General features: G+C 51.0%; 1 protein-coding gene across 4 annotated transcripts; it reads left to right on the top strand.

Moving 5' to 3' along the window:
* The first annotated feature begins 2,899 nt into the window (after nt 1-2,899).
* LOC119268425 (S-type anion channel SLAH2-like) lies at nt 2,900-11,183 on the top strand. Of its 4 annotated transcripts, none has more exons than XM_037550050.1 (4): nt 2,900-3,149; nt 8,824-9,515; nt 9,611-10,378; nt 10,502-11,183. In XM_037550050.1, the coding sequence occupies exons 2-4, from the start codon at nt 8,838-8,840 to the stop codon at nt 10,913-10,915; spliced, it is 1,860 nt and encodes a 619-aa protein (XP_037405947.1). In that variant the 5' UTR covers nt 2,900-3,149; nt 8,824-8,837; the 3' UTR covers nt 10,916-11,183. The 4 variants fall into 4 exon arrangements, with proteins under 4 accessions (XP_037405947.1, XP_037405950.1, XP_037405949.1 ...); XM_037550053.1 differs by lacking the exon at nt 2,900-3,149 and adding an exon at nt 5,912-6,035; XM_037550052.1 differs by lacking the exon at nt 2,900-3,149 and adding an exon at nt 8,412-8,621.
* Nucleotides 11,184-12,176: the final 993 nt, after the last annotated feature.

The raw sequence follows: 12,176 nt of genomic DNA, 5'->3' as shown, positions 1-12,176 counted from the left end.
CTCCAATGCCAGGAAGAGGCGGAGGCGGGGAGCGTTCAAACCCCGGAGGCCGCGTCGGCGAGATGGAGATCAACGGGCGCATCATGGTCGTCGGCGAGCACAGCTCGATGAGGGCGGGGCTTCGCTCCTGAAGGGCCATCCTCGCAGCTCGGGCCGAGTCCTGCTTGGAAGTAGGGGAGGGCCAGAGGACCGACGTCGGGGAGCAAGGCGGGGAAGTGGGCGGAGTGCGCGCCTCCTGGGAGAGGCGCCTGGTCGCAGCTGGCCGCCTTTGCCTAGAGGGGCTCCGACCGCGCCCATCATCTTCAGGGGCCGGAGTTGCTTGGACAATTGGCAGCAGCTCCATGGCGATGGCCTCCGGGGCACTAGCAGAGCCAAAACCCAGCAGCAGGGCAGCATCAGCGGCCGGATCGGTGAGGGCAGCATGACGGCGCCCGTCCCGGCCAGACCTGCCACGGCGATCCTCTCAGACATCTCTGCCAGACCCGCGCTGCCCATCACGAGGAGCACGAGAGAGGCTACGTCTAAGTCGAGCACCCAAGCTTTGGCCGCTCCTGGGAGCGTCCCGCCCGCTTCGTCCGCGGTGATCATCGCGGTCGTCATCATGGTCCCGACCATCACCATCATCTCTATCCCTGCTGTCATGCTGCACGGGGCGAGAAATTCTCTCGCGCCTGTCCCTCATGTGCTTATCGCCGTTGACAATGTTGTATAGCCAAGGGTTTGGCTTGGAGACGATGTTGCCAGAGGAGGGTCCTCGTGGATGTCGAGATGCACCAGAATGCGGTGCTCCAAGCCTTTGCGGCCATACACCGGCGCACCTCCGTTGCGGGCGGGAAGAGTGATCCAGCTCACCCTCGGCACCTTGCTTGGGCACGACGTCCATGCCCAGAGCCCCAGGACCTTCGTTTGGGTCTTCAACTGGGAAGCAGGCAAGATGTAGTCAATGGAGCACCCGGAGCCGATGGCCTTGGCGACGGCTTGCTCCTCCCAAGCGTAGAGGGGAAGGCCTTCGAGGCAGAGCCGGACATGGTGTCGCATGTCCACATGCTCGGCGTGCGCCTCGAGCCGCCAGGCGCGGAGCTGGAGCTTGGTGCCGTCGAACGCCAGCTCGCGGCGGGAGACGGCAAGCTCGGCGTGGTGCCGGTGGATGAAACGCACGAGAAACTTCTCGGGGTGATGCAGCACCACGACGACGTCCGGCTGGAGAGCTCCAATCTTGTCGGCGATGAAGGCCGCCATCTCGGTGGTGGACGCATGGCGGTCGCGGTCGAACCAGGCGACGACGGCGTTGGATTCCAGCAGGGCGATTTCCAACAGCATGGACGGCGTGTTGTGCACCACAACGAAGACCTCCGGGCGGGTGGAGTGGTCACCCGACCAAGAGCCAGCAGAGGAGCCCATCGCAGCTTGGGGACGGGACGGCTGGGCCGTCGGCAGCGCACACGCGGCGGTGGGGGGAGCGCAGCTTGGGGAGGACGAGGCGAGGTCGCCGGCAGCGGCGAGGACGACGTCAGGGGAGGCGCCTTGTGCAGCTTGGCAGCACCCGAACGCAGATGAGGCCGAGGAGTGTGGGTGTAGAAGCGCACTTTGTGGCCCGAGCGAAATCACCGTTTGCAGACCACAGGGTCTCGACAGTCAATGGCGTGATGTCGAGGGCAAAGGCAGTTGAAGCAGAGGCCTCTTAACCACTCGGGCGGAGGGGGGCGTGCAGTGAATGCGGCGTGCTTGGCCGGCAGGCGTGGCCGACGGGATGTGACCTCCACCCAGGGCATGGTCGTCGCCTTGGCCTCGAGCCCTGCAGCCGCCACGCCGTGCGGGAATGAATGCCCGTCGCACGCCCTAACGCCGAGCCTTGGAAGCAAGTCTTATGTTTAGTTACGGAAAGTGATCTCTGACCGCGTGCCTGTTGAAGAATGAGCCGGCGACTCATAGACAGTGGCTTGGTTAAGGGAATGGAACCCATCAGAGTTGTAGCAAAAGCGAGTCTTAATAGTGTCATTGCTTATGGATTCGAACCTAGTTGATCTATCCATGACCAGGATGAAGCTTGAAAGAAACTGAGCAGAGGTCCGAGTCAATTGATGTTGAAGAATTAGCGGATGAGTTGTGGTTAGGGATGAAATGTCAGTCTAACCTAGAGCTAGATGGTTCTCGCCGAAATGCGTTGAGGCGCAGCAGCTGTCTGGATATAATTTTGGCGTGGGCTGCACGAGCCGCAGGTAGTAGTATGAAATAAAGCTAAGCCATGAGCAAAACGCATTTGTCCGGCAGGGGAGTTCAGGGGCATCTCTGTTTTGTTTGTAGGTGCATGACAGATCGGATCCTCGTCGCGTGAACGGGTTCCATCAGACGAATAATCTTTCTGGGAGGCATCCGTTGGTCCATCTCATGGTTGATACCCCTGGCGACGAACCCAATGCCCCCACTCGCGACAGTGCAAGTGCAAGTGAACAAACTTTTAGTGCCACGACCCGCAACGTCGGACTTATACGACGCAGAATCGACCATCAAATCTGGATGCAGTGACTTTTCAGCCCTCTGCTGGGAAATTCTGCTGTGGTGTGACCAACCTGCCCGAGTAGAACCCACCCACGGATGGATCCTAGTTGGCAATTGGCACCCACGAAGTCGCCCACTGGGCTGTGTGACGGCGGGACGGGAGGGATGAGTGGTGGCCACTGACGTCGTACTACAACATGTGCCATGTCGCACAGCACAAACCATGGTATCGTGCACGACCTAAAAAATCCTCGGCTGATTAGGCCCCTCCCGGCTGCAGGTTATGTTTTCACAATCATGCGCATTAATTCCCTTCCCTCGTCGTCGCTCCTAGTATAATCTTTATCGCCTCCCTATAAAAGCACGGCTTCTCTTGTTTGGGGGCGAAGAGTGCGAGAACCACTAGTGCCACCAGCTCTCTCCATAGCCGAGCAGAGAAAGCCTGCGGCACATTGTTCCTCGGTCACATCAAAACCTTATCGTCGTCGCTGCTTTCGCATCTCGCGGCTTCATCGGACGCGATAGCATTCCGCACGCGTTGGGCTCGGAAGATCGCCGCCGCCGTCGGCACCGCAGGCGCAGGCGCAGCAGTCAAACAAGTTGCACGGCAGGGAGCTTTGGAGAGTAGCGGCCCGGCACTACTTAGCCAGGTACGTAGTGGTACCACGGTACGACCTGCCCGAGTAATTTCATGGTGATGCCGGCCGCCGCTTTTTTTATGGGGTTACGGGATGTGAACGATGGACGGGGACGTGAACGACCCACGGTGAAAGGATCGGGTGCTTTCCTTGTCGCTTACGCGCTCATCTTGGCCTCTGCTGCCTGCCTGCTGCGATCCGGAGGATTTGTTCCATCTACTTACTACCTGCGCCGCCGTCCTCTCTCTTGTCCGCTTGCTCCATCAACATCGTCGAGGCTAGTAGTAGTTAAGTGCTACCGTACGGCATGCATGTACTCTTCACCCACTAGACTACTATGTAATTAGCTGTCCGCAACTAGCGCTCACGGTCTGTATCGGCTTGTGCGTAATACTGTACACGGAGTATATAATTAGCTAGGGAATAGTACTAGTTTTACTTACACTGCCCCTCCGTTCCATGATAATGTTGTGTGTAGATTTTCTGAAAGTCAAACCTCATAAAATTTGATCAACTTTACGGACAAAACATTTATGTCTAGAATGTCAAACATATTCATTAGATTCATCAGAAGACGTGATTTCATATTTTATATGTTTGATATTGTAAATATAAATAGTTTTCCCTATAAACTGTTTCATGTTTTATTAACTTACCAAAATGAAAACATAACTTATTTGATAAGTCATTAAATTCTCATCAAATAAGTGCTTATCTCTCTATATATATACTCCTTCCGTTCGGAATTACTTGTCTTGAATATGGATGTATCTAAAACTAAAATACATCTAGATACATCTATTTCTGCGACAAGTAATTCCGAACGGAGGGAGTACTACTTAAAAAGAACGCAAGTTTCCATTTCACCTCTCTTTCGTCCAACCTTCCCTTATATACGTCTCACTCTTTTCTTTTCCTCTTTGATTTTTACCTCCCATCTCTAATTATTCCTCCCATCCATTCTTTCTAAAATGGAATCAATTGTCTCATGTTTTATCAACTTACCCAAATAAAAACATACTTTTTTGGCAAGTCATTAAATTCTTATCAAATAAGTGCTTAACAATAAAATGACAGGTAAATCATGGCGGTCGCGTACAAAAACTTGCTAAGATATTAACGCATCAATATAATGATAGACGTGCAGTCACGGGCTAATCAAATACAATGTTTATACTCCCGTTACAACGCACGGGCAATTGTCTAGTACAAATAAAATTTTAGAGGACCTGCTAGCTGAGTGACGGTAATTTGACTAGAAAATTATGGAAATGGGATAGGGAGAAGAATTTGGAGTTTTGGGATAGGGTATCAGGGGAAAAAAATTTATGAGACCAGGTCTCACGGGTTAGCAGGTGAGACCCATCCTGATGGATGACATGTGGCATTCACAAATCACAAAGCATCTATCCCACCCCCACCTGAAATTAGGTGGGGAGAGATTAGATGCTTTTGTGATTCGTGAATGCCACATGTCATCCATCAAGGCGGGTCTCACCTGATTTATATGAGACCTGGTCTCATATAATTTTTTTCCGGGTATCAGGTATCTGTTAGAGACGCCCTAATTAAGACTGCCTCTAAGGTATAGATGCCGCCTCCGTACGTTGTGCAAAACTGCCACCAAAGATAGAAGAAGAAAAAAATGCTTAGTCACCTCTAAGCTTAGAGCTTGCCTTCTATGAATAGAATATCGATATCTTAACATATGAGCACATACAAGTGGAAAGTTTTGCAGGCAAAATGGTCAGATTAAGGCGGCCCCGTTTGATAACTCAGTATTTTCTATGTATTTTAACAATACTACAGTTTTTGAGAATACCATGGTTTTAATTACAGCGAGCTGTTTGACAGCCACAAAAAACTGCAATATTAATACTACAGTTTGCCCAAAACCTTGGTATTTTCTCTGTAAATAGAAAAGAACCTCCAACCTCTTTTTTTAAAACTGAGAACACGAAAAGAACGAGCGTGACTCGCTCCCAACCAGCCTCCGCCGATTTGAAGTCATCTCCTCCTAATCTCCTACATTACCAGATCCTCATCTAGTGAATGTGTGTTGGGATTTTATTTCGTTTTGCTATGTACGCTAGAGTTGCCAGGTTGTGATGGACTGGTCAGGTCCTTATTGCACGTGTTGGCATGTACTTCGACGACCTACTCCATTTTATCAGTGTAACATTGAGCTAATGTATAGTGCATTCAGATTGGTTGTTCAGCTAGTGCATGGTTGTACTAGTTTGTGCATGGTCGTTCATCAGCTCGCAAGGTCTAGCTAGCTAGCAATGAGCGTGTTTGCAAGCTTTAACCAAACAGATCCGTAGTTTTCCCAATACTTCAAAATTCTTTGTAATGTTAAAACCGTGGTATCTTGTACCTACAAGTTAAATTATTGCAGTTTTCTAATAATTAAAACCATGGTATTCTCAAAAACTATAGTATTGTTAATATACATAGAAAATACTGAGTTATCAAACGAGGGTATAAATAAAACGACAATTTTCCTGGTAAAGGGGAGGGCCTGGATCTAGGCCCGAGGAGCAGGCAGACACGGCTACCGGGCAACCGCGCGCTTTGAGCGCCTTTGACTCACCACCTTTCTGCTTCCACTCTGTCTTCCAACAATAGGTAGTACGAGCACCTTTTTTTTTTCCTTCCACCAATTCATGTCCCGCTTTCGACTATACAATACACTCACCATCTACCTAGGCCTACCTCTATATATACAGCCAGTGCGCCCCTTGTAGCCACCACACCTCCATCGACCCTCCATTATTTGGTTGCTATCTACTCCTATCGCCACTAGTCTCACCCTTCACAAAACACATCTCCTTTTTTGGCTTTTGCTGGGGTTTTCACAGCACGTCTCATCCCTGAACAAATTCTCAAGAACAACAGGTAAATCCATAAACGATGGTGAACTAGCAATTGCATGCATGCATGGACATGGATGCATCCAGCAATCCATGGTGGTGCCCATGCTACTTTGCTGCCATCTGTTTGCTGGTTCTTTTAGCTGGAGTTCGTGGTTTCTGGAGAAAGTGATGAGGTTTTTTCGCGTACCTTTAGCCGTGTCACTCTGTCGGTTTCGCTTGCTCGGTGTTGCATGGCGCTCATGCTATGCGGCCAAGAAAGAGTACGTGTACGCTAACGCTATGAATCGCTAGCCTAGGCTGCCTCTCATGCAGGCAAGTATAGATGCAGCTAGCAAGGTGTTGCCAGTCAGCTGGGAAGGGATTCCCGGTGACATCTAGGGAGGGTACGCCCGATCCGGTAATGCACGGAAGCACCGGTTTACTATAGTCGACCGACTGTGACTGCCGACTAGCGTGCCTCTCTACTTATCTAAAATCTTAAAAGTGCACGCGCGCTCGTTGAGAGAACGAACGGCCGTTCTGTCATTCGCATGCATACATACATGTATTGTCTGCTAGTGCATTTGACTACTAGCATTAAATGCGGTCAGACTTATCACATATGACGAAAAACAGATCCACGTCTATTTATTTTGGGTTTTTAAAAATTTTAAAAAGTCTTATCTTTCAAACCATGTGTCGGAATTTAGATATATCTTCACTGTTGGATTTCTCGTGATGAGATCTTTAAAACTAGATCCCACATGGGTATGTTTCAACGAAATTTGTTCGATGCCAACTTTCGTGCTATATGGTGCAACTAGTCTACTGTTCCGACCAACTACCTAGTAGTCGTTGTGCAACCTTCCTCCCTACTCGTGGATGCATAGTTTTTCACTGTTGGCACACCCTACCCCCACCTCCCCTGCAAGGGATATGTGCAACTTAGTCTATTGTTCAAGCCAACTGCTTATTAGTCAATGTGCAACTCCCTACGCTCTCTATTTGTGGACATGTATTTTTAATTGGCGGGACCAACAAACATAGTTGCACATAGTCTGCTAGGTAGTTGGCCACAGACAATATACAAAGTTGCACATCGGTTGAATGATAAAAAGTTGCATATAAACAGAGTGCTAAAGTTGCAAAACTCACTAGGGGGTGGTTTGGGCCGTGTGCTAGCAGAAAAACTACACATCCATGGGGTACAAGAGAAAGTTGCAAATCACAGTTAGACAGTTGGCTGTGGTAGTATACGAAGTTGCACATCCATTGTTAGGTTGTTGGCCGATGCAGCAAATAGTGAAGCACATCCACGAACAGGAAAAAGTTGCAGATCAACTACTATGCAGTTGGCCTGGGTAACAGACGAAGTTGCACATCTCATTGGAAGGAGTTAGTTTTGCACCATCATTGAAATCCGCATGTTTACAATATAGGAGAAAAGTTGCACATCCCTGTCAGGTAGTTGCACACCGACGACTAGGCAGTTGCACAAAACAGGAAGAAAAATGCACAATTTTTTTTCGTCAAAACATAATCATGCGGGATCTAGTTTCGAAGAGCACGCCACGAGGGTTACAAAAATGAAAACGGATCTTAATTTCGACGCGCGGTTTGAAAGTTATGATTTTTTAAAAAACTGAAAACACAAATTAAATACGTTCATATCTGTTCATATGGATAATTTATAATTATTTATCATTTTCACATATGTCCACATCTATTTATTTTTTCTAATATGAGTCAGAAAGACAAAAACTTACCTTTTTCAGCCGGCCACCACGGAGTGCTAGTGGGCAGCCGGCCACCCGCTAGACGCGTCCCTCTACTTAACTGTCTGCTAGCTCTAGATCGCAAACATGAATTATTCTCGTCGCAAGTCAAAAACCTTATCGTATCCATGTGATACATGTTGCATCGTGTCCGACTGGAAGGTCCGACCGTAGCTGGCCATGAGTAAACGTTCAGTTTCCACACGGGTCTCATGGCCAGGCCAGACCACTTCTCCGGATTCTAAGGGCCACCTTTTTGAAGCAGCACTCCTGGCTTGGACTCTGGTGCGTATCATATTCATACGTAGTACACATGCGTACCTTCCTCTCGCTGTCGCCGGCAAGCAAAAAGGTACGCATTCCACTGTCTTGATGCATGCCGTCGTGCTGTAATACTACCATAGAACAAGATCGCAAAGATCTTCTCGATCGGGCCGCATGGATTGCGGAGGAGGAGGCAGTGTCAAAGTTTGACAAGGAGAAACAGGCAAGTTTCTCCTCGGCTGACGGCGACGGGCGTTGGCGGTACACCGTACCGAACCTTCGCGATGTATGGCAACCGCGGCCAGCGCCGAGCCGTCGCGGTCGCCGGCCGGCGGCGTGCTCTGCCGCTCCACTGGCAGGCACCACCAGCTCCAGCTCCCGCGCGCGTGCAGAAAGGGAGTCGCTAGCTTTGGAGCTTTCCCACCCGGGCCAAGCTAAGCTAGCTCTATAAATCCAGCACCTCTCGCACCGAGCCGAGCTGCAACACTTCGAGGGCGCACGGAAATATCAAACGATCCGCTTATCCTGTTGATTAGGGAGACCAGAACCGTTCACGACTCGCACCAACACATAGTACTAGCCCAGTCCAGGTAAGAACATACTAGCACTAGGATTTAGGATCGATATGGCAAGCGTGGCCATACGGGAATGCCCAGCCGTGCTCCGGCCGAATTGGTGTATCTGGTATTGCGATACTTGATTATGTCTTTCTGCTTCACTATTACTCCTATGTTCCAGCAGCGCTGCATGTTTTGCTAACTGGAGTGCTACTGTGTGTGTATGATTCTGCAGGTTTCTCGATCGGTATGGAGTTGAGCAACAAAGACGTCCAAATCCAAATGGCCAGCCAGCTGAGCGAGCAGTCGTCCAGAGAAGACCTCCCGTCGCTGCTCATCCAGGTTCCGTCGCGGACTATCGCCGGCTTCGACTGCGTCGGCCGGGACGCCGTCACCCCCGCCGCCCTGAACGAGCAGAACAGCAAGGACACTGTCATTAGCATCCAGGCGCCGGCGACCCCACCACTAGTTGCCCCTGTGCGCGCGTACGACGACACGCAGATACCCTACTCCCTTTCCCTCAGCATGCCGGCGTCGCCGTCGGGGCTCCACTTCTCGCAGTTCAGGGCGGCGTCCGTGCGCCGCAACGAGGCGCACGCGGCGGCGGCGCCCTCCGACACCAAGCAGGTGGAGGTGCAGTCACCGCGGCTGCTGCAGCAGACGCGGTTCCACTCGCAGCCGATCCTCCATGCGTCCCAGATCAACGACGGGGCGCGCAGGGCCGAAGGCACGCGCGACAAGAGGTTCGATCCGTTCAAGACCTTCTCCGGCCGGCTTGAGCGGCAGCTCTCCAACCTGCGCGGCTGGCCGCTGGACCCCATGGACCTCGGCTCCCACCATTCCAAGATCTCCGAGGAGACCGACCAGGTTCCGGGCACCGACCGCTACTTCGACGCCCTGGAAGGCCCCGAGCTCGACACCCTCAGGGTAAGTAGTTAGCAACGGTCTGACATGACCATGAACTGTCAGTGACTAGTCGACCTTCACCTAAGGCTAACGGTTGGGTCTTTCTTTTTCTTCAGGCCACGGAGGTGGCGGTGCTGCCGAACGACGAGCAGTGGCCGTTCCTGCTGCGGTTCCCGATCAGCGCCTTCGGGATGGTCCTGGGCGTGAGCAGCCAGGCGATCCTGTGGAAGACGCTGGCGACGGCGCCGCCGACGGTGTTCCTGCACGTGAGCCTCGCGGTGGCCCACGCGCTGTGGTACATCTCGCTGGCGCTGATGGGCCTGGTGTCCTGCATCTACCTGCTCAAGATCGTCTTCTACTTCGAGGCGGTCCGGCGCGAGTTCCACCACCCTATACGCGCCAACTTCTTCTTCGCGCCATGGATCGCCTGCCTCTTCCTGGTGCAGGGCGCCCCGCGGGAGCTGGCCCAGGTGCACCACGGCGTCTGGTACATGCTCATGGCGCCCATCTTCTGCCTGGAGCTCAAGATCTACGGCCAGTGGATGTCCGGGGGCCAGCGCCGGCTCTCCAAGGTGGCCAACCCGTCCAACCACCTCTCCATCGTCGGCAACTTTGTCGGCGCGCTGCTGGGGGCCAAAATGGGCATCCGCGAGGGCCCCATCTTCTTCTTCGCCGTCGGGCTCGCGCACTACATTGTCCTGTTCGTCACGCTCTACCAGCGGCTCCCCACCAACGTCACGCTCCCTAAGGAGCTCCATCCGGTCTTCTTCCTCTTCGTCGCCGCCCCCAGCGTCGCCTCCATGGCCTGGGCCAAGATCAACGGCGAGTTCGACAACGGCGCCCGGATTGCCTATTTCATTGCGCTCTTCCTCTACATGTCACTGGTACGTAACCAACAGACTCCACTTGTTCCCACATGTGCCCACGTAATAAACCTCATGGCGTCGTTCCTCTGTATTTAGTATATGGTATCTGTAGCGATTCTGATTTGTGTCTGTGATGAGCAGGCGGTGCGGATCAACTTCTTCAGAGGGTTCCGGTTCTCGCTGGCGTGGTGGGCGTACACGTTCCCGATGACCGGCGCGTCGATCGCGACCATAACGTACGCGACGGAGGTGACCAACGTGCTTACGCGGACGCTGTCCATCGGCCTCTCGGGCATTGCCACCGTCACGGTCGCCGGCCTGCTGGTGACCACCATGTTCCACGCCTTCGTGCTCAGGGACCTCTTCCCCAACGACGTCTCCATCGCCATCACCCGGAGGAAGTCCAAGTTCAGCAAGATCCTCGCGCACTTCCGCTCCTCCAGCTCCGACATGAAGGAGCTCGTGCTCTCCGTCTCCAAGTCGCCCAACGCCGACTCCGATTCCTCGGTCACGGAGACCGATCCGTCCGTCTCCAAAGGCAAAGCCGAGCCGTAGAGCGACACCCCGCTCGTGCTCTCGCGCATACCTAGCTGTACATAATTCTTTTCAGTCTCTTTGACAAGACGAGCTTAAGAGCAGAATGGAAGCATGCAGCTGGTCGGCGTGAGTGCACATACTGCCGTGGAAAGCATGGATATATCCTTGGAGCAATTTTTGTGGTGATGAGGGTATAATGTGAGGCACGGAGGTCGATCCATCTGTGTATACGTCTACGGATATGTAACAGAAATAAACCAACAAACATTGTGTGGACCTTGCAGAATTGGTTGAAAGACTCAGAGGGTGTTTATTTTCGGGGACTTATTGACTTAGGGACTTAAAAAAGTCTCTATAAGTCTCTCTTTTTTTTTGCGGGGAAAAGTCTCCGTAAGTCTTATCTAAACCAAACAGAAGGGACTTATAGAGACTTAAAGTGGGCATTTGAGACTTATGAAATAAGACTCTTAAGGAAGGACTTATAGGAACGTATAGTTGTAATATGGTCTTTTAATTATATTAAGTCTTAGAAACCAAATAGATAGGGACTTTTTAGATACTTAGATTTATAAGTTGGGATTAAATAAAATCCTAAGACTTATAAACTAAACAGGCCTCAGTATACAATATTATCTTTTTTTTTTTGCTGGAGCAGGACTAATCTATAGGTCGCTGGGTAGCGAAACAAAGTATCCAACCGCGCATATTGTTCATGTAATATAAGCCTGAGCCTTGGATCAGTAACAACACCCTGCTTCTCGGTTTCTGGTTCAGAAATTAGAGAAGGTGAAGCAGTCGTCAGCGGGACAGGATGCCATTTTTGACATCAGTATGTATTCTCTGGGGAATCGTTGCCGATATCAATGGTCTTTTTTTTTTCTGATCTGTAAATGACAATGCTATGAAGAGCACGCATTCTTTCTTTCTTGTTGAATGAAGGCACAAGCTTTGTCTTATCCATTAATTAAGGAGAATAGAGCTTGTCACAGAACGCTCATATTGCTGCACACATTCTTCTTTTACCTCAAGACCACATGCTCTAAAAGAAACGTTTTGTGATCTTGGGCCTGGAAAAACTAGGTGGCTTACTTGAGATGCAGTGATTCGGCTCCCGGGCTCAGATGAGTCTAGGCATGAATAGTAAAATCACTAAAACTAGTACATTTTAAAAAAAATAAGCGAGATGCTCAATTGCATGATCTCCATACAAGAATTTGATGAAGTTTGGATATTCGAGGAGCTCGTGGAAAAGAAGACAAAATTCGGGTGTCTGGGAAAC

The sequence above is a fragment of the Triticum dicoccoides genome, chromosome 3A, assembly GCF_002162155.2.
Source record: "Triticum dicoccoides isolate Atlit2015 ecotype Zavitan chromosome 3A, WEW_v2.0, whole genome shotgun sequence".
NCBI lineage: Eukaryota > Viridiplantae > Streptophyta > Magnoliopsida > Poales > Poaceae > Triticum > Triticum dicoccoides.
Note: the sequence above shows the minus strand (reverse complement) of the source record. Positions and strands in the feature narration are given on the sequence as shown.

Bases quoted from the DNA above. Each gene is read 5' to 3' on its own strand.
- LOC119268425 (XM_037550050.1), top strand. From the start codon at position 8,838: ATGGAGTTGAGCAACAAAGACGTCCAAATCCAAATGGCCAGCCAGCTG. The intron at 9,516-9,610 runs GTAAGTAGTTAG...CTTTTTCTTCAG, and splicing joins CCGAGCTCGACACCCTCAGG to GCCACGGAGGTGGCGGTGCT. The intron at 10,379-10,501 runs GTACGTAACCAA...TGTGATGAGCAG, and splicing joins TCTTCCTCTACATGTCACTG to GCGGTGCGGATCAACTTCTT.